The sequence below is a fragment of the Gorilla gorilla genome, chromosome 12 (genome assembly GCF_029281585.2).
Source record: "Gorilla gorilla gorilla isolate KB3781 chromosome 12, NHGRI_mGorGor1-v2.1_pri, whole genome shotgun sequence".
Lineage (NCBI taxonomy): Eukaryota > Metazoa > Chordata > Mammalia > Primates > Hominidae > Gorilla > Gorilla gorilla.
The window spans coordinates 73,287,501-73,313,245 of NC_073236.2; the positions used below are offsets into that span (position 1 = coordinate 73,287,501).

The following is a 25,745-nucleotide window of genomic DNA, read 5'->3' on the forward strand; positions in this document are numbered from 1 at the left end:
ATATCTACATACAGGTATATTCAGTGTATAGACCTTCTGGAAAGAATGTTTAACCTGAGCTGGCTTCGTGCACAGCTTGGTATGCTTTGTGCTATCTCCCAGCTGCTGTGTGCTCAGGGAATGCAAACTGATCTTATTTTCACCTTGGAATAACAGGATTTTTACAGGTGGTTTGCTCCTCCCCACCTCGTCAAGTTTAATTCGATACCTAATATTTATAAATCACTTTACAGTATACAAAGCATCTTGACACATCTTCCCAGTCAGTCATTCACCACATCAGTATGATGCCAGAATCATTTTTTTCGAACCAAAAATAGAGTTGTTTTTTTTTTCTTCAAAACTTCTACACTACTGGTCCCATTCAAAAAGGTGGATAATTGAGAGTCTGATGATCTTTACTGTGAAGGTGTCAGTTAGCAGCTATGTAGAAACTGATGAAATAATCAGTGTACAAAATTCGAAGTCAGTCTGCACCTATCAATAGGCGGCTTTCTCTTTGGGGAGGTACATTTACTCTCTCAAATCACCAGGGTCTCTTTAGTAAGTAATCTCTAGTGGCCTGAAAGAGCTGGCTTGTCTCCAAAAGTGAACAATTTATTATCTCCAGGTGAGGACAGTCTCCAGGTCCGCATGAAGAAGGCACCAGTGTGCATGGTACTCAGGCATACACATGCACACTCACACTGGCAGGCTTGCCCATGTCCGTATGTATGTGCCCATGTGCACACCTGTGCTCTTCCATGAAGCACAGTGAATGGGATTGCTGTATGTCAGCATCCCACACTGTCTGGGGAGTGCATCTAATTAGCCCGGCTCCCCTTGACTTTTCCCCTCTGTCTAAACAGTGTTTTTCGGGATCCTTAAAGGTGCATGACTTCAGCAAATATCATTTCTTATACACTCCTCAATCAATGATACCATCTGAGAAAAGGGATCAGAGAGAGATCCACATGCAGAGAAATGAGGAGAAGAAAAGGGGCACAGGAGTTGCTGTGAGAAACAATACACATTTACCTGTGTGTACCTGAAGCTGGGGAATGGGGATGCTGAGAAGGCTTTTTATGTCTGAGTATTTAAAGTCTTGTCATACTGAAACTCGTACTGAAATGCTTGGTGGCTCACATTTGTATCTGCTTGATAACCAAAACATACCATATAATCATTCAACCCACTCAACTACCATGTATTGAGCACCTATAATTTGCTAGAGCAGTAGATACAGCCTGCTCCTCTCAAAACATACTCCCTTGGGGCTACATCTACTCAACTTCAAATTCAGGTAATTCTGGAAAAAAAGTTATGTGGATTTCTAAAAAAAAAAAAATCCCTAGAAATCACTAAGCAAAATTCATTTAACCACAGCAAGTTTAGGCAGTATGTTTTGTTTTGCCTTTTTTTTTTTTTCTTAACACAGAAAAACCGCTCTTACCTTTTGAGCATTTAGATGTTTTGAAATGCCATAAACATTCACAAATGAATATTTCACTGTGCACACGTGCTGTGGATTCAGGGGCCACATTAAAGTGTTGTGAGGAATGATATGGATGTGAAATAGCATGCTTTAGAGAAACCTTTTCTAAGTCCACACTATGCCCTGCTGAAAAGTGGATAAAATGCAGAGAGGCAATTGCTGGTTCTGGGAAAAGAGTGGTAGGTGCCTGAGGCACTCCCTGATGGAGGCCCACACTCATCTTTGGCAGAGAGGCCAACTTTTTAAAAGGCTACCTCCCTCACACACTTTATCCACTTTCTCCACCAACTCTCCTTTTGCTCATTTCCTTCTCTGCCCCCTCCCTCACTCGCTTACCTTTGCCAAGTCTGTAAGCCCTGCCAGGGTTCTTGTTGAACCCTTTTTTAATGCTGTGATAAAATGTGCTTATGATTCCACTTAATAGAGGCCTGAAGGGCAATTCTGGTGACTCAGGGCAGATGGTAAATTAGCGGTAAGACAATGGAAATCCAGCATCCCTCTTCAGAATCTGTGGCTTTCACCAACACACCACACTGCCTCTTCTCACAGTTCCAGCCCTGTCATATTTGCCGTTGTGAACTTTTAATCTATAAATGCATCTTGGTTATGTAATTATCTCTTACGTCTTGCACTCACTACATTGGTGCCAGCCAGTATTTTTATATGCAGCATAAGTGTGTACACTTCAGCATCAAATGAGGCAGATTTCTAAGACCTTAACAGCTAAGCAACTCTGGTGAATTGCTTGCAAATAAACGTGTGTGTGTGTGTGTGTGTGTGTGTATAAAAATCATATGATAGTCACTGTGGGTAGTTTGTATAGGTAGACATAGCATCTGTTAAATAGAGTTCCATATTTCCCAGTTGTCACGTACCACAAATAAAACCTACAAAAATGATAATTTTTCAAACATTGAATCCTCTATCTCTGTGTAATGAGGCATGTAGAGAGGAGGAAAAGAATTTTTGTGCTTTCTTGCCTTTAGTGAAAATTCTCCAAGGAGTAATTTCATCTTTAAATGAAAAGTTTTCTACCAGGTGATTCTTCAAGCTTCAGAAATCACTAAAGCCTGGTTTCAGACATGAGTGTGCACATGGGTTCACATGCACACACCGCAACACACACCTATCACATACATAAGGCATAAGGCAAAAGAATGTTAAAAAATGAATCTAATGGTTTTTTAATTACATTGTAATGGAATTTAAAGCAGCCTGGCTGTAAGATATATTTTTAAAATCTGCTATCCCTTAAAGATTTTGCCCACTGTCCTGCAATCAGCATGCTTCATTCTCCTCTCAATACTCAGGCGCTGGGCTGCTGTGGCAGGCAGTGAGTGTGGGGACCTTAGGAAGCCAGGACTGAATACCACAGAACACTTTCCCAATGCTGCTTAAAACTCTAGTTTTCAACAGCCTGCTGTCTTTTAGGTCTCCACTCTAACATTTTCAGGAATTTATTAACCTGCACAGTTGAATTAATTTACCCAATAAATTACAAGTGAATCAACTATGCTAAGCAGAGGTCTACAGATGTAAAACAACACTCAGAATATTGCAAAGGCTTTCCTGATGAAATCAAGACAGCACTGATACTTTTTGCCCAATTCTTTAACTTTGACAATCAATGCTAACATCATCCCATGGTGACCCTACTGTGGTCAAAGAAGATAATATAGATTTCTACATGTGGTACATTCAGCCAAATTACAAAGAAAAGGAATAATTACAACCAAAGGGCAATTGACCATAAATGCCAATTTCTCAAAACTGGTAAGTAATAGAAATTATTCAAGTGCCCTGAATGTTCAAATTCTACTTACCAGTTTCTTGTAGAGAAAAATCTTAAGAAGAGAGAAGATAAAGCCTCAATACGCTAAAATTCTTAGTAAAAGTATCTATGTTTTGATAACCTTTTCTTTTTCTATGCCATTGTATTATAACCGGCATGCTATTAATAAAAATAAATTCTTATATTTACTGACTTTAATGACTCTAGGTGCTTCTTGAAATCATACCTATAAATTGTAGTTCATAGAGTTAAATGTCTGACTGAAAAAAAACCCTAATCCACTGATACCACTATATTTCCAAATAAGTATACCTAAATACTTCAATCCGTTTTATTCATTTATCTTTTGAGAGTTTTCTGCTGAACTCTGATCATTTTCTATTATTTCTACTTAGCAGTGGGAGAAGAATCAGTAAATTACATGCCAGTATACCTGATGTTATAAAATCCTCTTTATAAGATTGTTTGCTTCCCAGTGTTTTATTTTACATCCGTAACTTAGTATCAGTGCTCCTTGTTCTGCAAACAAATTAAGATAAAATAAACTTAAAAGTGTTTTATATAAAACAACTTCAACCACAAACTTTCTAGGCAAGGCTCCTAGCAAAAAAAATTTAAAAAATGAAAAATCCAATAATGCAGAAAACATTGTATAATGAGTAAAAGTAGATAATAATATCCTGAAAGCAACAAGACCTCAGCATGAAGTATTTGTATTCAGAAATGCGGGGAAAAAGTACTTAGCACAGGGTCCTTACGTAACTGTTATTTGAATTTTACCCTAGGAGTGAGTCTGCAGTGATTCACTATACTATCTCAGTAAAATATCTGAGTTCAGTCTCCTTTTACGCTATGCTGAAATCAGAATAAAATTGACCCCTCATAATAAGAATTAAGATATTTTTCTTAAACTCTACGATTATAAAATACTCTATAAAACAACATCCCCATCAACCAGCACCCAATCCTTCCTCCATAAACCCAATTCCTGTTATTGAAGGTTAGGCAGAATAAAAGCAAGAAGATAAAATATAATGTAATGAAGTGCTTATTGGGGATTTACTACTCTAAATGTTTTAGATGCATTTTTATTTAGTTCTTACAGTAACTCGATAAAGTGGGTACTGTTACTATCCCCATTTTACAGATTATTAAACTAAGGCCCGTCAAGGTGCAGTGACTTGCCCTCTCAGAGCAAAGTCTAGATTCAAATATAAGTGCTCTGGCTCTAAATTGTATATTGTTCATTAGAACACCACCTTCCTGAAAGGATGTGTAACTAAAAATGACAAGCAATACACTTAACTGTTTAGTCTCAAGTGTTTCTGAAGTTTTCTCTTTTCTACTTCTAAACTCTCGAGCCAGAGAACACACAATTGAGACATAAGAAGAAAAAAAAATTCAGCCAAGATATAGTCTTGTTTTGTTCTACTACCTCATAGCATTATACTTTGAATAAAAGAATCATAGAAATTTATATTTACCACTGATTTCCACTAATAATTATTAATAGGGTATTTTCTAATTTCCCTATGGTTTCTTTAGAAGCACTTCTGATTTTTTATATTTTTTACAACATTTTGTGTTTTAAGTGTCTCTCATTCCTCAAGAATGTCTGCATCTTTAAGCCCACTGACAACGTTAAATTTGGAGTTGGGAAAAGATTATTCCCTTCCTTCATTATTTATCTTGGGTAAAATCATCAGTGAGGCCTTTCTCAAAGCATCCTGAGATTTAATTTGAGTTTCTGGTTCCTACAACGGTCAAGTTTTCTATATTTCAAGATACTTAACTAAGAGATCAGCCAAAGCAACTGTGAATTCCAGAAGTAAGATGCTGAGTTGCACTGTGCACTTTTTAAGGAATTCCAGTTAATCAGAATGTCATTCTTCAGCCACACCCAAGGCTATTATTCTAGAGATTATTCATACTATTTAACAGTTACAGAGTATTTGGAATATTGAAAGTATACCACGAGCAAAGAAAAGCCCCATAATTGATTTGTCAATGTTTTGTTCTCCTATTTTTCTATTGGCATGTTCTTTACATGCCCTCAATAAATATTAAACACTCAAACAATTCACTATTAGGATGGCAAGCAAACCTTTAGAATGTCGCAACAGTAGAGTGAAGAACAATGCACCTAATTGAAATGGCAGGGTAATTTGGAAAATAAAATTGAGTTGCTGCAAATTCCAAATTCCAGAATAAAAATGTTTATACTCACTTAAATGCAGATTGTTACTGCCTTTGAATAATTATTAGAATAAAAAAATTGAACACTAACAATACACTTCATATACACAGAACAAGCATATTCTATATCTCTCTGTTATTTTGTGCAAAGAAGTACGGGACATAATAACTCAGATGTTTTTCTTGCTTATTTTGTTATTAAACACAGCTTTTAAAAACCCAAAATATAATGAAACAATAGGCCAAGCCACCAAATACACAAACAGTGCTACAAACTTTATGAACAACATTCTTCAGAAAATTTTGGAACACATTAAGGACAGGGAAAGCAGGCTGAAAGAAAGGAAGGGGGTTAAATAATTCTGCAACTGAATATCTTTCTTTTTCTTGAACATATTAATTTAACATCAAGATCAATTCCAAATGTAAAATTCCTGTTTCTCTTTGTTAGAAGCTAGAGCCAAGAAAACTATGACAATTAAAATGAAAATGGCAAACTACATTTGCATCTGGAGCTATGAAATATAAACATGTAATGACTCTATAAGAGATAATATTTATCTGCAGTCTGAGGGTAATCCTTATTATCTACTTAGGGCTATACCACATTGGCAGAGATGCCAACCTTATCTCATGAAGATGAATTCCATATGCTCTGTAGAGTTATAGTATAATTCCCATAAATAATGTATATGATAGAATGTAAATAAATAATACATTTATATGTTCAAGAGTGAAGGGCAGGGTGGTTACTCCTGACACTACATCTCTTAGGAAGGAGCAATTTGAAATAAAAGTAATGTTTAATGGTGATTTGTCACAAATTTTTTACACTAAAATATTCTGAAGCGTGGATTATAAAACAACTCCAGATCTGGTGGGAACTTTCAAGTAAATGTTGCAACTAAACCCAAAATGCCTAATTAGTTGTACTGCTAAAGTTTCTGTTCTGATTGTAGCATAATAGCAAATAGCATCTTACCTATTTGCTGCTATTTCAAATTTTCTATATATATATTGGCTGGATTTTATGATCAATGAAATGTGAAGGTTTAAAATGTCATATATGAGTTTCTGTATGAAACACAGAGCTTTTTTTTTCCTTCAGGAAGAAAAATTTTAATATTGCAGTAAATATATAGGAAGGCTATATATTGAAAAGTATCCAAAAAGAGCCCACCTGCACTAGCTAGTTTGCCAAGACTTTGTATGTAAAAATTGTTCCTCCACCTCTCTAAAGTATCTCCATTTTGAAGATCTGTAGACAAACACTCCACTTCACATAAATAGTGTAAGTATGCCTTTAGAATTTCAGAAATTATACATCATGTAGTTTGAAATTAAGTTTTCAAATTGCTAAGGAATAATCTCTGAATACCAGAAAACACTATAGGTCACAGTTAATTATAGCTTGTCTATCAAATTAAGTTAATATTCGAAAACACATCCAAATAGTTTTGGAGACATTAAGAGGAGGTTTATTGTCAAAGAAATTCTTATTCATTCAGCTTCTAATATTTTTAAAAGAAGAGAAATAAGCCTTTTACAAGTTGAGATGGGATAAGGAAACTCTGGATGTACAGTCAAATTGCTCTCTTCATTGTCCTTTTGACGGCTGTGTCAATTTCATTATAAACTTCATTTTCCAGAGTTTCATAATAGTCATAAACACACTTCACTTTAAAGAGTTTCTATGGGATGTGATATGAATGCAAATTCAGAATAAAATGTAAATTATGGAGGTCTGGGACCAAGTATGGACAATCAGTTAAGAATACAGTTGCTGAAAATAAACATTTAGGCTTTTAGAGGAAGAACACAAAGGGGCTAATATTAATCTTTATACCAAGTGTTCACAGCTCTAGGGAAGACAAATAAGAATCACAGTTTTCAGTTTTTCACCTAATTGTAAAGCACAGGGTGGGAATATTTGATGACTTTGGCCTCTATTCATTCCTGTTTTGAAGTGAGTAACATTCTTCATTTTCTCACGAAAACAAACCCACATATGGGTAATAACCCACAAGGCACTACAATAGGAAAATGAGACCTAGCAAACTAGCTCAAGCTCAAATCTCAGGCATAGAAGGTTTCCAAAGGGCAGAAAAAAAGTGATCAGAAAAAGAAAGAGATATAGTTCTATCTTGCTAAATAATAACCAACAACCCAGAAATTTAAAGTTAATGGGTAATAAACATGCTACCATATGGTAAAGTGTAAGGAAAATTCTATAGAAATAGAAATTCACAAGCAACAATTCATTCTAAGCTAGCTTATGTGGCCAGGTATTGATACTAGAATGTTGTCATATATTGATATTAGAGTAATTCTAATATCACTCAAAAATGTTATTTACTGATATCTTCTAAGTGAGTTAAAATAATGTATATTTAAGTCCATTGTAAAATGTAAGACTTTGTATTTGGTTAAAATGTAAAAGCAGCAGCACAACTATAACAGTTGCTAATATTTGTTAAACTCATAAGGTTGTGGCCATTTTTAAAGTTTCACTTCGTAAACTTATTAATAATAATAAGCATTTTATTTTTTTGAATAATATGATTTCATTTAAGGATTTTTTGGTCTTGTTTTTGAGACAGGGTCTTGTTATATTGCCCAAGCTGGCAGCTCCTCAGCTCAAGTGATCCTCCTGCCTCAGCCTCTGGATTAGCTGAGACTATAGGTGCATGCCAGGATTTTATTTGAGTTTTTTAAAGAACCATAACATTACACACTCAAGGTTGTTTACTTCGTGAGTATAAATTCTATTAATTGTAAATGGAATTATGAAGTACAAGGGAAGAATCCATTGTAGAAATGTATTTTTTTTTTGAGAATTACAAATAAGGTAAAACTTCTTTGCTCAACTTATTTGTCCTCCATTAGCGTATGCCATATAAATTGGTCCATATGTCATGGAAAAACCATAATATGGTTACTTTATATCTTAAAACAGATATAGCTATAATTTGTGTCAATTTCATTATAAACTTCAATTGTATCGATATACAGCTATACAACTCCAGCTGTAATTTGTATTTGATTATATATACTCATGACACCAATAAACAACAGGAGTATAATTCAATATGTGTAAAAATAAGCATTTTTTCCATCAGAGAATCAAGCCTTGATAGCATGTTTTAGTCAGTTTTAGAAACTCTGAACCAAGAAGTCAAGAATATAAAATAATTGGAAAATATTTGCACTCTTGTATTTTCCTTTAACAAGAACATATTTTCTAGATTAAGAAATGCTATTTAGCAAAAGAGTGTTTGAAGAAAGTCTAGTAAAATGTTGCCAATTGCTTTAATTCTGTGCACTTGAATGCATTACATTGATCATAATTGGATTCTAGTGACAAATATTTAAGTGAATATATTCTCACTTATTTCACATAGTATCCTTTATACCATTTATTCAAATGTCCAATTTACAAGTGTAGGGATTCCAGCAATTGGCCAATGTAGGTATACTTCCTGGAGAGTCTAAGACTCCAAAAAGCTTCTCTAAATTCCTATAATCTTGAAATCACGGCATGTTAAAGATACAGTGAAGATGTTCTTTTATCTTTTACACTACATGGACACACTCATTTGCTTGAACTTTTCAAAATTGATTTTAGACACCCATGGTTTATTCGTATACGTTAAGGATAGCAAAATATTCAAAATTCTACAGGATGCCAAAAATCAAATTTTGTAATTATTATTAAAACTTAAATTGGGAGACTGTATTTTATATGTTTTAGCCCAGAACTTTTTATACAGGTATTACATTCTGATATTTCCTGCTTAGTCAGAAGAGCAAGCCCAACGGGATTTAGAGCAGTGTTGTTTTACTTGGGATTTGGAAAATCTTTAAATCTATAATAACATCTGCACAACTGTCAGATAAACTGTGTCACATGCATTCTATTTTTATTTCTTTATTTGTAAAAGAATACTTTCCCATAATTTTTATTTAATTCTTAAATATTAAATTTTTTTGCACTCAGGAGAAATGGCAAAAAATTTTGTTTCGATTATGTCATAAATTAAAGTAGTACTTTGATTCAAATATGACAGATATCATAATCCACAAAAGGCCATGTAAAATGCTACAGTTGCAAACATTTAAGACTGTGTAACAAAAATGACTGAGAACTGTATCAGTTTACTATCCTTCAACTATTTCCCTGACAGTGGAGTCAAATAATTTTGAATTATAGACCTTCTTACAGGAAGTCTTATTTCATGTTCATTTTTTGATCATTTCCCTGCTAGTCCCTATAGCAATTTGGCTGTATGCCGACTTTCCTTTAAAAGTTTTTGTATACATACTTGGGTTGTGTTTGATGATTAAATGATCATTTATTAAAACTTTAGCATTTCACATTTGTTTGACATATTTATGTTTCATAAGAAAATATTGTTGTTGCAATGGAAAACATAACATTACCAATATAAGAATATTTCATTTAAATTCATGTTGACAGTATTTTCATTTATGGCAAGTGTCTTAATATAATTTGTTATGCATTATTCACAGTTTCTCCAACTCCACCTTGAGGTACGCTAGGGAAGGTAAGCTAGTTTTAGGACAGTAGGCCTCATGGTAATACTTTAGTCTATCTACTTGGCCTTAATAAACATAAGTTTCTACTATGGGAGCACAAATAGTCTTTGTTTTTTAAGAGTATAGAATTTTACTGGATTTTTTTTTTCTTGTCACCCAGCCACAGCTGTGTTTTAAATCTTTTGGGACTATGACAAACATTTAAAAATTTAAACATATGAGTGCTTGAAAACATAATGATTTAAAATTTATATATTTTCAAAGTTGGACAATTCTAGCATGATATTTCACTTACTTTTTAAAGCTCGGCCCACATTTTAATACATTTTTCTCCCTTCTCTTCTCTTCTTCCTCTATTATTTAAGATTCTCCATGTTTTCTAATACAAGTCTCTAAGTTAGGAGCAATAGCTATATAAAACAACTACTCTATATATTTCAGAATGGTGAGCAATGGAGTCATTCTGGTGGGAGAAGAATTGCTATTTGAATGACCTACTGCCATGGAGCTAGTTAAATCACTGAACAATAGTTACTGTTATGAGGCTTTACTTTGTACAAAGTAGCATTAGTATCATTGCTTTCCATTATTCATGCAACTTGCACTGGGGACTTCCACTGAGAGAGAGATTGAAAGAGAAAGAGAGAGACAGAGAGAGAGGGAAGCTATGCAAAGGATTTTTTGTAGTATTAGCGTTTAGACTTAGAGACATTTACCAATGTAAGTGATCTCAACCTATCTGCATGTATGCTGTACTTTTTTCCCCTTGTTTTTTCTAGAATGTTTTAAAAGTGTCCCTATTAAGAATCAATACATCCCTACTCTGAAACTCACACATAAATACACACTAAAAGCCAATCAGAAAGTAACAATAAAAATATACCCAGTAAACAACTAACTTTTAATTCAAACGGTGCTATGTAATAAAGGGCCTAGAATGAACATCCCAATTAGCCAGTGTAGTGACAAGCAGTCAACACCTTATTATTTAATCATTAAAGAGAATCTTGCCATAATTTCCATTTGACATATATTTTAAAAGGAATTAAGACTATATCACATGACCCACAACACAATCAAATGTAAAGTTAGGTGATGCTAAGACTTTATCACTTGCAAGTCCTGTGGACTGAGGTTTCAGGATTAAGGCATGAAGTGGGAACCTACAAAGCATTTATAATTTAAATAAGATGTATACAAATGGAAGCATTTAAAAACAAACTACCTGACAAAGGGACCATTTTTCTGCCTCCCGCTGTTTGTGTCCACTTTTCTTATTGGATGACAAGGAATTGCGGACATTTCTAGTATTCGTAAATATTCGCTGGCCCTATCTATTTGCTTCTAAAGCAGCAGATCCAATCCATGCAGGACATTAGGTTGTTTCTTGCCCTCCCTGCCTCATCCCTGACTGTGACACCTCCCTTAAAGAGAAAGCTTAAATCTCCCTTGCAAGAATTTCCCCCGCTTCTTCGGAGGAGGGCATTTTCTGTCAAGTTCTACCTCAGTTTAAAGGATTTTAAGCCAAACTCTGCTTCAGAAACAACATTGTGAACTTTTGAAATAAAACAATCGCCATCAGAGTTCCCAGGACCACTTGGGAACCAAAGCGCACTGGGCCCGGCCTGCCCCAGATCCCAGAGGCCTGGCGGCCCTGCGCTCTCCAGTCTGGGCTGCACAGCCCCGGCGGCCGTCCCCCGGGAGCTCGGCAGCACTTGGCATTTAACCTGCCTGGCGAGCGTGGCTCTCTGGTTCCATAACTGCAAGCCATATTACTTCTCCCCAGACGTCAGAGACAAATCTGGATTAACATGCAACAGGGCGTCCTGTGCAGCCCGACAGCCTTCGCCCAGGAGCTGCTAAATGCAGATTCAGACGAGGACCCCCCGGAGAGCTGCTGTTGAATAAAAACTGTAATCCAAAGGGACCATTTCTCTGCCTCCCGCTGCTTATGGGAAGAGCCAGGGCCACCGCTGAGGCCCGAGCACAGACCTAGCTAATCTCGGCTCGCTACCTGCAGGCGTGGCCACCCCGGGAGAAGGCCCTGGGGGCCTAGAGACTCTGCTCCGCTCTCCCCTCTCTCCCAACGCGTTCTTGGAGTGGAAAATGCTTAGACTCAAGGAGTGGCGCGCAAGAGAAGCGGCCTAGGAAGGAAGCCGACTGCTCCTTCCTGGAGTGCGGCCTAAAGTCTAGCAACTGGGTGGCCAGGCCTCTCCTCGCCTAACCCCTCTTGGCGCCCCCTAATCCACCCAAGGGCCCCTAGAACACGCGCCCCGCCTCCGGTCGAACCCGCATCGTTCTCTGAAGCCAAACAGGCTCAACCCTCGCCTCGACGCCTAGCATCATGGCCCCCCTCTCCCTCCGCTCCGGGGTCGCAGCCGGGACCTCGCCCCACGCTGAGGCCGGGAAGCCCCTGGCGCCCCTGGCGCCCCTCGCTTCCCCCAGCCTCTGGGAGCCCGGAACATCCAAGCCGAGCCGAGAGCGCGGCGGTCAGGAGAGGGCGCCCAGGAGGCTTGCGCCCGCCAAAGTGGCTCTCTCCGGCAGGGACCTCCAGGCGGCCCGGAAGACTGGGAGTGGGGGAAGGAACGGGATTACAGCTTCTACTGGTGTCTTAATCCTATTTTTAAAATAAATAAATAAATAGGAAAGAGAGAAGAAAAAAAAGGAAAGGAAAGGAAAGGAAAGGACTAACGCTACAAGGCTACAAGGTCAAGTGGATTTCCGCCGACTTAGCCCTCCGGGATACCGCCTAGTATCAAAGTCGTCGATCCCAGGTCCCCGCGCGGGTGGCAGTCTTCGCGCCCTCCGAGGAAAACAGGTAAAATAAAATAAACCGTGCCGCCAACGGGCCCTAGAGACAGAGGGGTTAATGAGCTAACAAGGCCCAGCGTTCTCACAGCACGAGAAGCGCCCAGTCCCGGAGCGCACCCTCTGCGGAGGCTCAAACTGGCTGGGCTGCATTCGCAGACAGGTGGAGAGGCCATCCTTCCTGCCCGGCCCCCAGGACGCCGCACTAGGGGTTCAGCGCCCCGGAGGGACAGGCCAGCAGGCTCCAGACCGGAGAACTGGCGCCCACCAGGCGCCCTGGTGCTTCATTCGTCGCGCCTCAGCTCCCCAGGGCAGTGGAGCCCACCGGCGGCCGTGGCACTGTACCGCATGCGCCCAGCGCTTTGCACTCCCCTCTCCAAACCGGACCTTGGGTTTGCTGTCCTCCGACCAGCTGAAACCTGGGTGAGCCCCAGGGGGTCACACAAGCGAGCCCAGGCGCATAGGCCAACAGCGCCACGAGCTCAGCCAAAGCTTCGAAGCCCACTCTTAACCAGCCGGGACCAGAAGTCAGATTCTCATTTTAGATGTAGAAGACAATAAAATGAGAAGTTTTATCCGATACAATTGCATACCAATATTTGCATATCTGAAGGGAATTGGGTAACAAAAGTTTAGGGAAGGAGAAGGGGGAGCTCCATGATATTATATTAATTTTTGTATTCTCTCTCCCCCCTCCAAAAAATTCCCATAACTTTGGTCTTTTATCTTTGACTTTAATAAAATAATGATTCCTTGAGAAAATGGGGTATAAATCTTCATTTTGGAGGCAATTAAAGTGTTGATTTCATTCATGCCCCTAAGCGATTCTTGTAATTTGCTCAAATAGCTTTATGTACCCAGCACTCCGGAGCTTTTAGAATCCCATTTTCCAGTTAGGCTTGTTGGATTGCAATTTTTATTCCACAGCAGCTACTCGAGGGTTCCTTAGCAGAATCTGCACTCAACAGCTCCCGGGCGAGGGCTGGCGGGCTGAACCAGACGTGAGGCCCGGGCAGCCCGCGGGGGCCAAGGCTCGGAGCCGCCTGCAGTTTTTCCACCTCTGTGGGGCCGCACTGGGATTGCGCACGCTGCGTGTTCTGTGCACTCGTCTACACTGCCAAAAGTTTCCAACTCTCCAGATCACAGTGCGGACCCGGCGCATTGGCACTTTTAAATCTCTCCTCTGCCTGTTTCTCGCTCCCCATGGGCAAAAGAGGAATTCAGCCCATGTCGCGGGGATTGCCCAGAGAAAATCAAGCTGAGAATGTATTTTAAGAGGATGATGTTGAGAGAAGAAAACCATAAGATGACACTAAGAACCAGGCGTCAGGCGCTCGACAAGGACTGTACAAGACAGCCACTGGCCAACAGAGATCATGGCAGAGCTTGCAGAGTAGCTGGCCTTTGGCTTAACAAAGGCAGGCTGATCTCTTCCCCCAAATCTGGACTCACGTGCCGAGTCAGAAAGAGAAACAACGCTGGGCCTTCACTTATATAGGGGGGAAGGGTGGGAGGGTGCAGAGCAGGCCAGCTACCCAAATCTCTAGACGCCTTGCAACAATTCGCAACGGAACTGTTCTGAGCCCTGTTTCATCTCACTCACTCTACACGTTTTCACTTTCATTGCATTTTTGCAACTCCTTTGGACCAATCCAGAGATACAGCCACAGGAGAGAGAGAGGCACCCTGGGAGCAAACGGTGGTGTTGGGGTGACAGAGAGAGAGAAATCCCCACAGCAACTCCAAATAAAAGTCGTCCCCACTTAGTAACGCATGGGAAGAAGGGCCTGGAGGGAAGACAGGAGAGGAGGGGGTGCAGCAAGCCAAGGCCCTCAGTTGAGAGCAAAGGCGGTGTGAGGTCCCCCACCCTCCTTACCCAGGGAGCCGCCGGGGTGCCCCTGATGCTGATATGTCCACAAGCTGCCAACCCAGAGGGCCCAGAGCACATACCAGCTGGAGGATGAGTGGAAAGAAGGAGGAGAAAAGTCCATATTTATCTGTTTTTATAACCTCGGCCTGGTCTTATTTTTTCTATTAAGTACAATAAAATGGGCGAGCTTGCAGTGAACACCACACAAAGCAATGTTCAGTGAGGTCTAGAAGCGTTCGGCCGAGGAAAACTGACAAGACAGGCTAATGAACCGTACAGACAGGGAGAAAATAGCCAGCATTTGCTAGATTTCAAACTCTCGCTGTCTTTCTTAGACCACCTATCTTGGATTTATTCCTAATAAAATAAGAAATAAGCAGACCCTACACTTTTCTTTTCTTGAAGATAGAAGGGGGAAAAATGCTCCGGAACAAAGCCCCTACAATCAGAGGCGGTCACTGGCAGTTAACACTCCCATTATTATAGAGGGTAAATAAAATAAAGACAAAAATTAAAAGCGACAAGAAACAGGTCAAGTTTGCTAGCAAAGCTTTTACAAGCTCATCTCTTCAGGTCGAATCCCAGAGCCAGCCTTAATGAAGCAATAATAGCCACATTATTCAAAAATTTTCATTTCGATGGAAATGTATCTAAAAGGGACTTAATCATATGCAAATAATAAAAGGAGGTGGTAGTGACCCAGCAAGCAATATGCATACAGATTTTTTTTTTTTTCCCAGGGATGTTGAAATTGAAAAGCGCATACCTGGTCGGTTAGATTTGCTGATCTTGTTATATCTTCACTGTCTGATTTTGATCCTCCTTCTCTATCGTCTATCACCAAATCGATAGGCATTTTCCCTTTCAAACAGCTAATATACCGGTGGCAGAAATTGTCACATAATTCGTGTACCTACATTATGACAGAAATAAAAAAATGGGAATATAATCAGGAGTGCATAAATGACATTGACAAGTGCAATCCACCCCCCTTGTGAGATCCAAACTTCCAAATAGGGGAAACACAGGGCAATTGTTCTCCAGAGACCCCCAGACGCATCCAGAATTAGGAATAACTTTCTTTTCCTGCAAAATAGAGATATCCCAGAAAATTGACAGTGACAAGATGATTCACAGGCTACAACATATTCAACACCCGTGTTAAATTCATCTGCTCCTGGGGCTGTGGTCATTAGAGAGGTGACCTGCGTAGGTGACATTTAAGGTAAACTATTTAATTTCATCCAGTGACTTTATCATAAATCCCTTTCTAATGTGTCTAAGAAAAAAATGTATACGTGTGTATATATGCACATATATATTCTCCAAAGAACCTGTACTGTGGTGGCATAGGATATATGCCTGACAACCCAAGTCCTTATTATATTTCTAATGAAGGTTTTTATCTCTAAGGGGCATATTTTAGAAAACTTTCTTTAAAAAAAAATGGAAGGAAATCAAGTTGCCAGTACTCCTGATATGGGAAAACATACAGCCACACAAAAACATATCAAATTGATTTTTTTTTTTTTTTACAAAAAGGAGAAGGAATGCCTCAAAATATTTAAGTGCAGAGGTTTCCTACAGGTCCCAGGCATCACTGACATGCAAAAATTCACAAGAAACCCCAGTGCGCTTGCAATTTAATGTTAGTTTGAATTACAATGCATTAAGTTTTTATTGCTGAGATTTATAGAACAGCTAGCAAAATCATGTTATCCCACACCCTTTCTTGAGTGTGAAGGTGGAGTGTGTGCAGGATTCACAGATTCAAGAAATTGACACAACTATCAACTCTGCTTTGTCTCTGCAAAACGTTTAATGTGCCTCCCCACCACCTCCTCCAGACTCCTTCCCGCTCCTCCTCCTTCTCCCCTTCTGCCTCTCCCCTCTGTCTGATCTGCCCTTGCTCTCAAGACTGTCTTCCAGAAACTCACTACAACTGAATAAAACTTTTTTCTCCCTCAGAGGTAGCAAAGAAGAGAAGGAAGAGGATGAGAAGAGACAACAGAGGTATTAACTTGTGAAACAACCTCAGAGCAGCATTCTAAACATCAGCTGGGATGCACAGAATTGCAACTATTTACACAAAGCCAGCAAGTTATTAAGAATGAACACAAGGCTAGGGCGTTTGTGATCCCGGTTTTAGTGGCTGAAATTGTAATTAAACTGCGAAGAGAAATGGACGCTAAGATTGGCCTTGACACTAATTACCAGAAAGAAAGACATTTATGCAAATGTATCAGAAGGCTGAACTTCAGCCATTCTGAACCCTTCCCCCTGTGTGTTTGGGGGTAAGGGGTAAGTAAAAGGAAAAGAGGCTAGAGAAATTACCTTCTCTAATTCCAATAGATGAAACCTTAATACTTGTATGGCTTGAATCATCTGCAAAGATACAAAAACAATAAGCACCCCATTCCTGGCTTGCAGAAAACTGGCTGTCACAGCTCTACCATCTCCAGCCCACCCCCTCCCACCAGTAAATAGAGTTATTTTGATTTATGGCAATAACACTAAAACTTAATAGCAGCAACTGGGTACCATCTAGAGGTTTATATTTCTTAAGAAAAAAAACTAGCTAAAACAACAACACAGCATCTAAGTGAGGATCATAAACACTCTCCTCCCCCATGGCTCTCCCCTTTCTCAGTCCCACTGGCCCCACCCCACCCCAAAAGGGCCACAACACTGGACTACATGTGTCCTTGGAAGAAGTGGACAGAAAAATATTCCAAATGGCCCTCAAACTGTGGCTTTTCCCATTGCAAAGTTTCTGCTGCCTTCCTTACACCTTTCAGGCAAACTGGTTGTTTGGGGGCTCTTGTCCGGTGGCTGCCCTCGTGATGGGACTTAGAGGGCTAGGAAGTCGGCAAAGTTTAAGCACACATGCTGACAGGCCGGGAGATAAATCCCCGCGCTGATTAGAGCTGCGCAGCCCGGCTGTCATAAAAAACAAAAGCTCGCGTTTCCCCGCGCCGGCTCGCCCGGCCCCTCTCGAGATGAATTTATTTCCCCGGGATCTTGTCCCGGACCAGTTGTCCGTGTACAGAAACATTTGCAGCCAACCTGCAGGCACGGGAAGACCGGTCTAGAAATCTCAGGGCTCTCAAAGCAAAGCTGAGGGCGTTGGAGGTGGGAGGTAGGGGGTCGGGGGCGGGGGAGGGAAATAGGGGTCCGCTCTTACCAAGTTATCCAGTTCTGGATTAGAAGAAAATAGAGGTTTTTCTGCGCGAATCTAAATACAAGTGAGAAGGAGAGGGGAGAGGGAGGGGAGAGAAAAAAGAAAGAAAAATTTGAAATCTGGTCGCCTTCCTAGTTTCTTGCCTCATTACACTGTCGGGGGCAGGATGTAACCCTCCGGGAGGGACCCGGTGACACCGAGTTCGTCCCGCGCAGAAACATTTCAGTGTGAATTAAATAAGCTGAAAACAAGCCCAGAGCTCAATCTTACTTCTACTAGCAACTACGGCTCTCGGGGAGGCTGCTCAGACCGCCGAGTCCACAGCAGCTACAACCGTGGTGTTCTTGATTTTATTCTGCAGAGTGAGCTCTCCACGTTTGCTTTCTGGAGGGTGAGTGGGGATGCAGATGGGTGATTTTAAGTTATCTGCAAACAGACACTCAGACAGAAAGAAAATCTGAGGTTGGAGGTAACATGCATGGCTTAAGGCCGACTACGTGCTGGCTACTTTTGAAAGTGTGCCGTGTGTGTGTGTGTGTGTGTGTGTGTGGGTGGGTGGGTGTGTTCGCGCGCGCGCGCGCGCGTGTGTGTGTTGGCGAAGGGGGGACTCTCTTTTTGTTTCTTTTACTTTTTAACATCTATTTTGCTGACCTGTTTGGCGAACACGGCTATATCTTCATTGAATGATTCTGACGAGCAGACGTCCCCGCCCGCCACCCCCGGCTCGCGGGGGGTACAAGTAGCTAATTCACATTTCTCAAAAATCAGTGCTAAGAGAGGGAAGAGGGGGTGTCTGCAAGAAAATACAACAGTCACAAACAACATAATGGTTAGTCCCCAGTCAATGGAAAAATGTGCCCAAGAAAAACAGCTGGAGGAGCAAGAGGAACAGACCCCCTCTCCGATTGTGTCATCTACTTTTTTCCTTTTCCTCCCCCTCCCCCAGACCCAGGTGACCGCTCACCTCCCCTTCCTCCTGGAGCCCTGAAGTCGGAGGCCCTGAGCCATGGACGGTATCTGAGGATCGGTTTAGCGTATCTGGCCGGAGAAATTGGCAACATTTGCTACGAATAAAACCCAAGCGTTTCCAGCAGCCATTTTGAATTAAGTTTCCCACCCGACAAGCCCTCGTCCCCTCCACTGCACATCCAGGATCCGGTGGAGGAGAAAGGCGCCGGGCGGAGAGTTGGGGAGGGCTGGTTCCTGCGGGTTCCTCCTAGGCGGCCGCGCGAAGCCCAGGCTCGGGGGATCTCGGTGGCAGGCGCTCAGCTAACTTGGGGAAAGGACGTCCATGGCCGTGGGGCCGACTGTCAACGGGCTGCACCTAGGGATCCCAACCCCAAGGCCCTCGGAGAGCCGGGAGGCTCCTCCTCAGCTCCACGCACATTCCCCTCCCTTCGCAGATGGCCCCCACCGCCCCCCAAAGAAAGTTCCTTCAAATGTTCCTGCAGTAGAGCCTTTCATTTTGTCTCTGCGAGGTGGCAAAGCAGCTAGTATTGCGAGGGGCCTAGATGTCGCTGGTCTCAGCCCATAAAAAAGAAAAAAAAAAAAAAAGAAGAAGAAAGAAAGAAAAGCTTCTTCTAATGCCCAAGGAGGTATCTCAAGTCTTTTATTAGCTCTCACAGCTCAGCTGGGAATTTAACAGTTTGGGGTCCTTTACAAAGCTTCCCCAAATGTTCTGTCCCAGAGCCTAAACCACTTGTAGTTAACTCTGCGGACAGAACGGTGGGATTTAAACAAGCCCATCGCACAAGGGATCAGAAAATAAAGTAAAAAGATTATATATATATTTTTTTCCAGCGAGGGAGGGTCAGTGTGTCCTGATTTTTTAAAAATAAACAAATAGAAATAAAAGTTTCTGCAAAGTAAAAAGAGGTTCCCAAATTCATCGGCACACAGTAGGCACAAGTGAGTTTCAAAGGATTCTACTAGCCCAGGGTCTAATCGAATGGCGGAGGAGAAAGCAGTGTAAACCGCAGCCAGAAAACAACCTCCGAGGAAGAGTACCCCGAATTTACTTATTTCTAAATCCTGCAGGTTTCACCTTTGAGCACAAAGTGCTAAAGCATCTAGAAGTTTCTTAACGTGTGTAACAATTCAGAGCAAGCTCCTCTCCTTGACTTCAGTGGTCAAACTCCCTAAATGCAAAACATGTTCCCCCTTGCTTGACCTGCAACTGTCCTGCTTTGGTTTTATTGTGCAGTGGCAGAGCCAGCATAAGGCTGCTGAGTAAACTCAGCAAGTCAGAACAATCAGTGGCTTAAAAGAGATTTTCCCTTAAACTAAAAGTTTCGTTACAACACAAAGGCGCCTGCATTTAGAAACCCCTAATGCTCTCGGGCGAAATCGAGCGAGGGAGGACTCCAGCCCGCTGAAGGAGTCTGAGAGGGGACAAGGGCCCTTTAGCCAGCTTCTTCTCATCTGGGACCCCCTTGCGGGCACTGCCATGGTGGAGCAGGGCACTGGATGTGCACAGAGTGTGTATGGGGATGTAGGGCTTCAGGGATGGCAGGCCACCTCCCCAAATTATCCATGAAATGTGAATGAAAAGTCACCAAAGATGTACCTCCAATCCAGAGAACTCTGACTTTCCTCTTACCAAGGGCACAGAGAAAGAGGGAAGCATTGAGTCTCAACTACTTAACCTGCTGCCCATTGTACCTACCCATAAATGGCATCTTTATCTCTCTTTAAAGCGTCATTGACAGAGGAGCCCATGCTGGGGGCCATGGCGTTGGTATGAGCTGTGTGCGGGTACTGATGCGAGTGCAGAGGAGGCCCGTGGTTCAGGTGGTGGACCGGCTGCATGGACCTGGCTGCATGCGGGTCCCCATACATCGTGGAGGGGATGCCTACTCCATCCATGCCCCCGTAATGGGGTAGATCGTCGTACTGCATGACAAACAGGAGAGAAAGAAGGTTCAGGAGGCCAGGCGGGCAAATGGGAGAACGGCAAGGCACCGAGCTTATATAAGGTCAGTACAGCTGGGTCCTTCCACCCGGAATTCGGTGGCCTTGCATCTATAAAGCTGAGTTTTTCTTATTTTAAAATTAAAGCTTTAAGTAAAAAATACAGAATTCTCAGCGAGACTCGTCTGGGATGAATGATCTTGCCCTAACTTGTGTCCCTATCAACTAGTTTAGAAATTCAGGCTCCTTTGGCAAGAAGGAAAGAAGAAAGAAAGAGAGAAAGAGAAGCATTCTCCTGAGGGTAGAAGGTGAAACGGGCATGTCTCTGGAGGAAGAAATTCAAAATCACAATAATAAAACGTGCCAGGACACTGCAGCAAACCCGCCTAGTTTCACAGCCCCTTCACATCAGGGGGAATTAAAAAAAAAAAAAGTTACGATGGGAACAGCTACGCAAAGCACGTGAATTTAGACAGGCTTCTCATTTTATTTCCCTGCCAGCGTGAGGTTAGGCAGTCCTACAAGACACTGCATTTCTTTTGCTTTCCAAGACAAACTCTGCTAAATTATACAAAACTAACTGACCCCTTATAAGTGAAACTCAAAGAAGGGTAGCTTTTCCTGAACATCAGAGCTGAATTTAGAATTGGGCAATTCCCCACCCCCAAAGTTAAAGAAAATCTGTAGTTGAAGCAGCTAATATTCTATTTTCTTATTTACTCTTATGAACTTTCTTTCCAGACTAGAAGTCAAGGAGGCAAATGTTACTCACCAGGTTTAAAGCAAATTCAAAAGCAAATGCACAACTTTCCATCTTCCTCTTCCAGGAAAAAAAAAAAAAAACTACTTTCATATTGATTGTCATTATTTTGTGTGTGTGAAATTTAGCTATTTAGGTTTTTCTAATTGGTTCATTCCAGGCAGTTATTTTCCCAAGATTTGGAGGCGCTGAGAGTGAAATGATTTTCAAAGAAAGGAGAATTGCCACTTTCATCTCCTTAAAGCCAGAGGTGTGAAAAGAGTTTGGAAGAACGCTGACATTTGCCTGAACCAAAGGAGTAAAGAAAAATGTGTCAGCCTAGTAACTTTCTTTTGCAAACAGGGCTTTGAGGGCCAGGACACAAATTATGCAAGGAAGGCTTTTTGTAGACCCCCTTTCTTTTAAGAAACTACCTCAGTTGGGTTGTCATTGTCTCACTTTACTCTCACTGCATTTCCATTGAAAAAGGAATATGGGGAAATTAGTATTGCATTTTTAAAGTGAGTAACTGTGTGCTTAGTATTCAATTAGTAGAGGGCTTATCTAAGAGAAACTTGCAAAATATTGCCTTGTATACAAGTCTATACAAATTGAAATTACTATAAAAAGATGAATGTTTTCTGACCAAAAAATTGGCTATACTATGACAAAGTTATTTCCTTTAAAAAGCTGAATACTTCTAGTGATATTAAAGATGAGCATAATCAATAACATATCAGAAGTTTCCAGCTTCATATTTTAGTTTAAACATAACTTTAAACTTCTGATCTCTGAATGTTCAAATTACAGCTTTAGGTATCTAGCTTTTTAAAAAAAAAAAACCCAGATGATTGTTTGAGCTTGCATTTTTATTTATATAGCTGCTGGTTAGGAATCTATAGATAAATAGATTCCTTTAATTAACAACTCCAAGTAACATACATAAGTCTACAAATGCATTGAATAAATCCTCTCGCTTAGGCCACGGCTTTAGGAGCCTCATTTTTTAAAAGAGAGAGAGAAAAAAAGGAAACTTTTTAGCAGTGTCTTTCGGCCACGTTTCAATTTAATCTCACATTTGAGTTCCACAATTGTTTTTTAATACGTACCCTTTGCGCCATCGGCCTCTCTGGCTCCCTTCCTACTTCAACTTCTAATATATCCTCTTTAAGGCCAGTGTGAAAAGAAACAAATATTCAAACTCCCCTGGAAAAAAAAAAAAGCACGACGAAAAATCCCTTAACGTCTCCAGCAACGTGAGCTACTGGTCCCAGATCTTCGGTCTACGGGACCTGAAGCAAAGCGCCCGAGTCACTGAGCATAAAAGCGCTCCGTTTCCAAGACAGCAGCGGGGGCAAAAAAAAAAAGCAGATCTTCTCTCCCCCAAAAAATCAGTTTAAAAAAAAAAAGAAAGAAAGAAAGAAAAGGAAAAAAAAGAGCGCCCCTCAGACCCAACTACCAAATCTCATGGCTTTCTGCCACTCCAGCTGTCAATCACAGGCGAGGTTGTCAACGTGGTGAATGAATGATCATCCGCTCTGTCTTCTTCTGGTCAGAACACCTCAAATGTTAATATTCAAATGCACAAAGCCCTAGCGCTCGCTTCCCTTGAATCAGTCCTAATTCCTAATCAGTTTCTCTCTTCTCTCTCTCTCTTTCTTTCTCTCTCTCTCTCTCTCCCTCTTTGCAAGTGCTGCACTGGAGGGAGATTAGAGAAGGAGGGTTAAAAAAAATGTCTGTCTGAGTTTGTCTTAAAGGAGCCACGATCGATGCTGCCCGCTTGCAGTCCCCGTGCGTGTGTAAAGTGTGTGTTGCACAGGCGGAGAGGTGGATTCCGACCAGAATGCTAGAACCCGGAAGTAGTGGTGGCCATAACAGGTCGCGTCTTACACAATGCATTGGGCTGCAGCAAGTAGGCTCCTCGGCAGGGGTGGGTGCGCGAAGCGAGCTCTGGCCGCACTGGAGAGGCAGAGAGGCGCTCCATTAAATCGCACGCCCAGGCACAAACACCACACACCCAGGGCACACGCACACAAACGCAGGCAGTAGCCCGCGGCCGCCGGCTTTATTTTCAGTATTCTTTTCTCTCCCTCCCCCTGCAGACTCTCTCCCCAAAGCCGACTCTCTTGAAATAAATTGGGAATCAACGCCGGGCAGGCAGCAGCGGGAGTTATTTTGCACAGGGCTCCGCGCATAGACTTCATGACTTTCCTCGAAATTATTGGGGTCTGCCAGTGTTTTTCGGGGCAGGGGGTGATGCGCAAAGTACTGAATTCTCAGAACTAAACACTGCAAGGAGAAAAGTCAAAGCGGGATCGTGGAGGAAAAGGAGGAGGGAGAAGCCGGGTTGGGAAAGCCTCTGCTAAGGAGTCCTGAGAACATGGGGTTGAGGTGGCTCGGGCTTTCTGCAGACCCAGCTTAGAGGTTTCTTTGCTGTTAGAGGTGGACGCCTGGCCGGGGGAAAGAAAATGCTAGCATTTTGTCACTTCGGGTCTGGACTCCCCCACCTCCTAGCCCCGGCGGCTCCCAGCCCCAGCCCAGGCGCCCTGCGCGAAGTAGAGAGGAAGGGAGGGAACAATGAGCTTAGCGCAGGGAATGTGCCCCCAGCGCCTGTTTACAAACACCAAGCTATTTATGATCGCCGGAAAGCGAAACCCGGCGCGGGCTCGCAGCAGCCCAGACCTCGCGGGCGGAGCCGGGGCCGGGGAGCCGCTGGGAGGGAGGCTCTTTCTCCGACCCGCTCGGGGTGAGGCGGCTGTGCGCCCAGGGCGCGGCGCGGCGCGACGCTGCCGGAGTGCTAGGCTCGGGCTGCAGCCACCGCTGCCTTTGTCTTAGAGGCGCCGAGGGGCTCCAGCCTCGACCTCTCCCGGGCCTGTAAGAACCTCGCGCCCCACTAGCTCTTTCTCCAGCGAAGCCCTGCCCTCACCACCCCAGACATCCTTCCCCGCGCTCCTCTTTCCCGTCCCCAACCCGGCTCGGCGAAACCTCCCAGTGCCAGAGAAAAAGAAATCCGCTTCGGAAGCTGAGATTTCAGACAAAAGCTGCCTGTACCTACAACTCGGAGGCTCCAACTAACAACCGTTTTTTGTTTTGTTTTGTTTTGTGTTTAATTTTAACACCTATTGCCTGGGCTTTAATTCCCCTTCACCCCTTCTCTTTATTCTCCCGCTCTAAGCTTCCCCCTTGTGATTATATTTAGTGGCGTTATTTTCGTATTTATATTTCTGTCCGCTGGTCTCTGATCTGCCGAGATGGCTCAGCCGCAGCAGCTCTACCAGCGGCTGGAAACCTCACATCCACAAGCAGGGCTCGCAGCTCGCTCGGCTCCGAGAGGATTTTTCCCCCTCCCTCCAGCTGAAACCTCGCAGAAAACTCCCCCTGCGGTCGACTGGAAAATGAGCTCACCCAAATCTCGGTAGGCAGCCTTGGAGGAGTGCTCGGCCAATCAGGAGGCGCCCCCGCCCAGGCCGCAGCGCATTGGCTGCGGGGAAAATCAATTATCAAATAATCGATCAGCAGGGAGCTTCGATCTGCGGGGAATGCGAACTGCCAGTCCCTATTCCCGCCCTGAAGGTGGCCAAAAGGCTGACTCCCTCCAAGCAGCCCGCCCGCGCCTCCATCGCCCCCACCCACGTCCCACTCGCCAGCTGCGGACTGAACCCTCACCCTCAAGGGGGTGTAGGTAGGGAAAGAGTTTTGAGAAAGATTGGGGGTATCCCTTCATCCGAAGATTGTTTGGGAAAGGTTAGGAGTTCTAAAATGTATTGAAGCCAACTCTTAAGCGCAAAGTAAAAGATAATTTGCGTCCGTCTGCGAGGTAGGACTGAAGATTCTATAGAGTGGGCTTCCGAGGAGCAGGAGACACAGGGCGAGCATCAGAACATAGGTCTGGAATGAGGTTCCACCGAGCGTCCGTAGTCTCCTTAGGCGACATCTATCGCTTCCTTTAGCACTTCGCAGGAGTCAGCGCGGGGTTGGTTGCCCCCAACAGTGGAGCGTTTCCATAAAGCCGAGCAGACGAGCCTTCCCAGCCGCCTGCACTGCACACTTCCCCGCCCCCAACTCCGTACTGGCACCCTGTGTGCCTGAAGGGCTGACACACGTTCTCCCAAAACCTTCAGAAGCGCTTTGCCTTGAAAGAGCTCTCCCTCTGTGTGTGTGTGTGTGTGTGTGTGTGTGTGTGTGTGTGTGTGTGTGTGTGTTTAAACCATCTCCAGG

At 42.5% G+C, this 25,745-nt stretch overlaps 1 protein-coding gene across 5 annotated transcripts in view; it reads right to left on the reverse strand.

Moving 5' to 3' along the window:
• Window positions 1–23,410, reverse strand: part of MEIS1 (Meis homeobox 1) — a 202,085-nt gene extending 178,675 nt beyond the window's left edge. Inside the window, exons 1-7 of one of the 5 annotated variants that reach the window (XM_063695846.1) lie at window positions 22,637–23,407; window positions 21,561–21,608; window positions 20,544–20,770; window positions 18,530–18,671; window positions 17,882–17,932; window positions 17,032–17,082; window positions 15,464–15,610 (exon numbers count right to left, since the gene is read on the reverse strand). In XM_063695846.1, coding sequence (XP_063551916.1) covers window positions 15,464–15,610; window positions 17,032–17,082; window positions 17,882–17,932; window positions 18,530–18,671; window positions 20,544–20,770; window positions 21,561–21,608; window positions 22,637–22,648 — 678 coding nt within the window. In that variant the 5' untranslated portion in view covers window positions 22,649–23,407. Of the gene's footprint in view, window positions 1–15,463; window positions 15,611–17,031; window positions 17,083–17,881; window positions 17,933–18,529; window positions 18,672–18,842; window positions 18,917–20,543; window positions 20,771–21,560; window positions 21,609–22,636 lie in introns of those variants that run through there. The other 4 variants (XM_063695847.1, XM_063695848.1, XM_004029332.5 and 1 more) reach the window with 4 other exon arrangements.
• Between the last annotated feature and the right edge of the window lie 2,335 nt (window positions 23,411–25,745).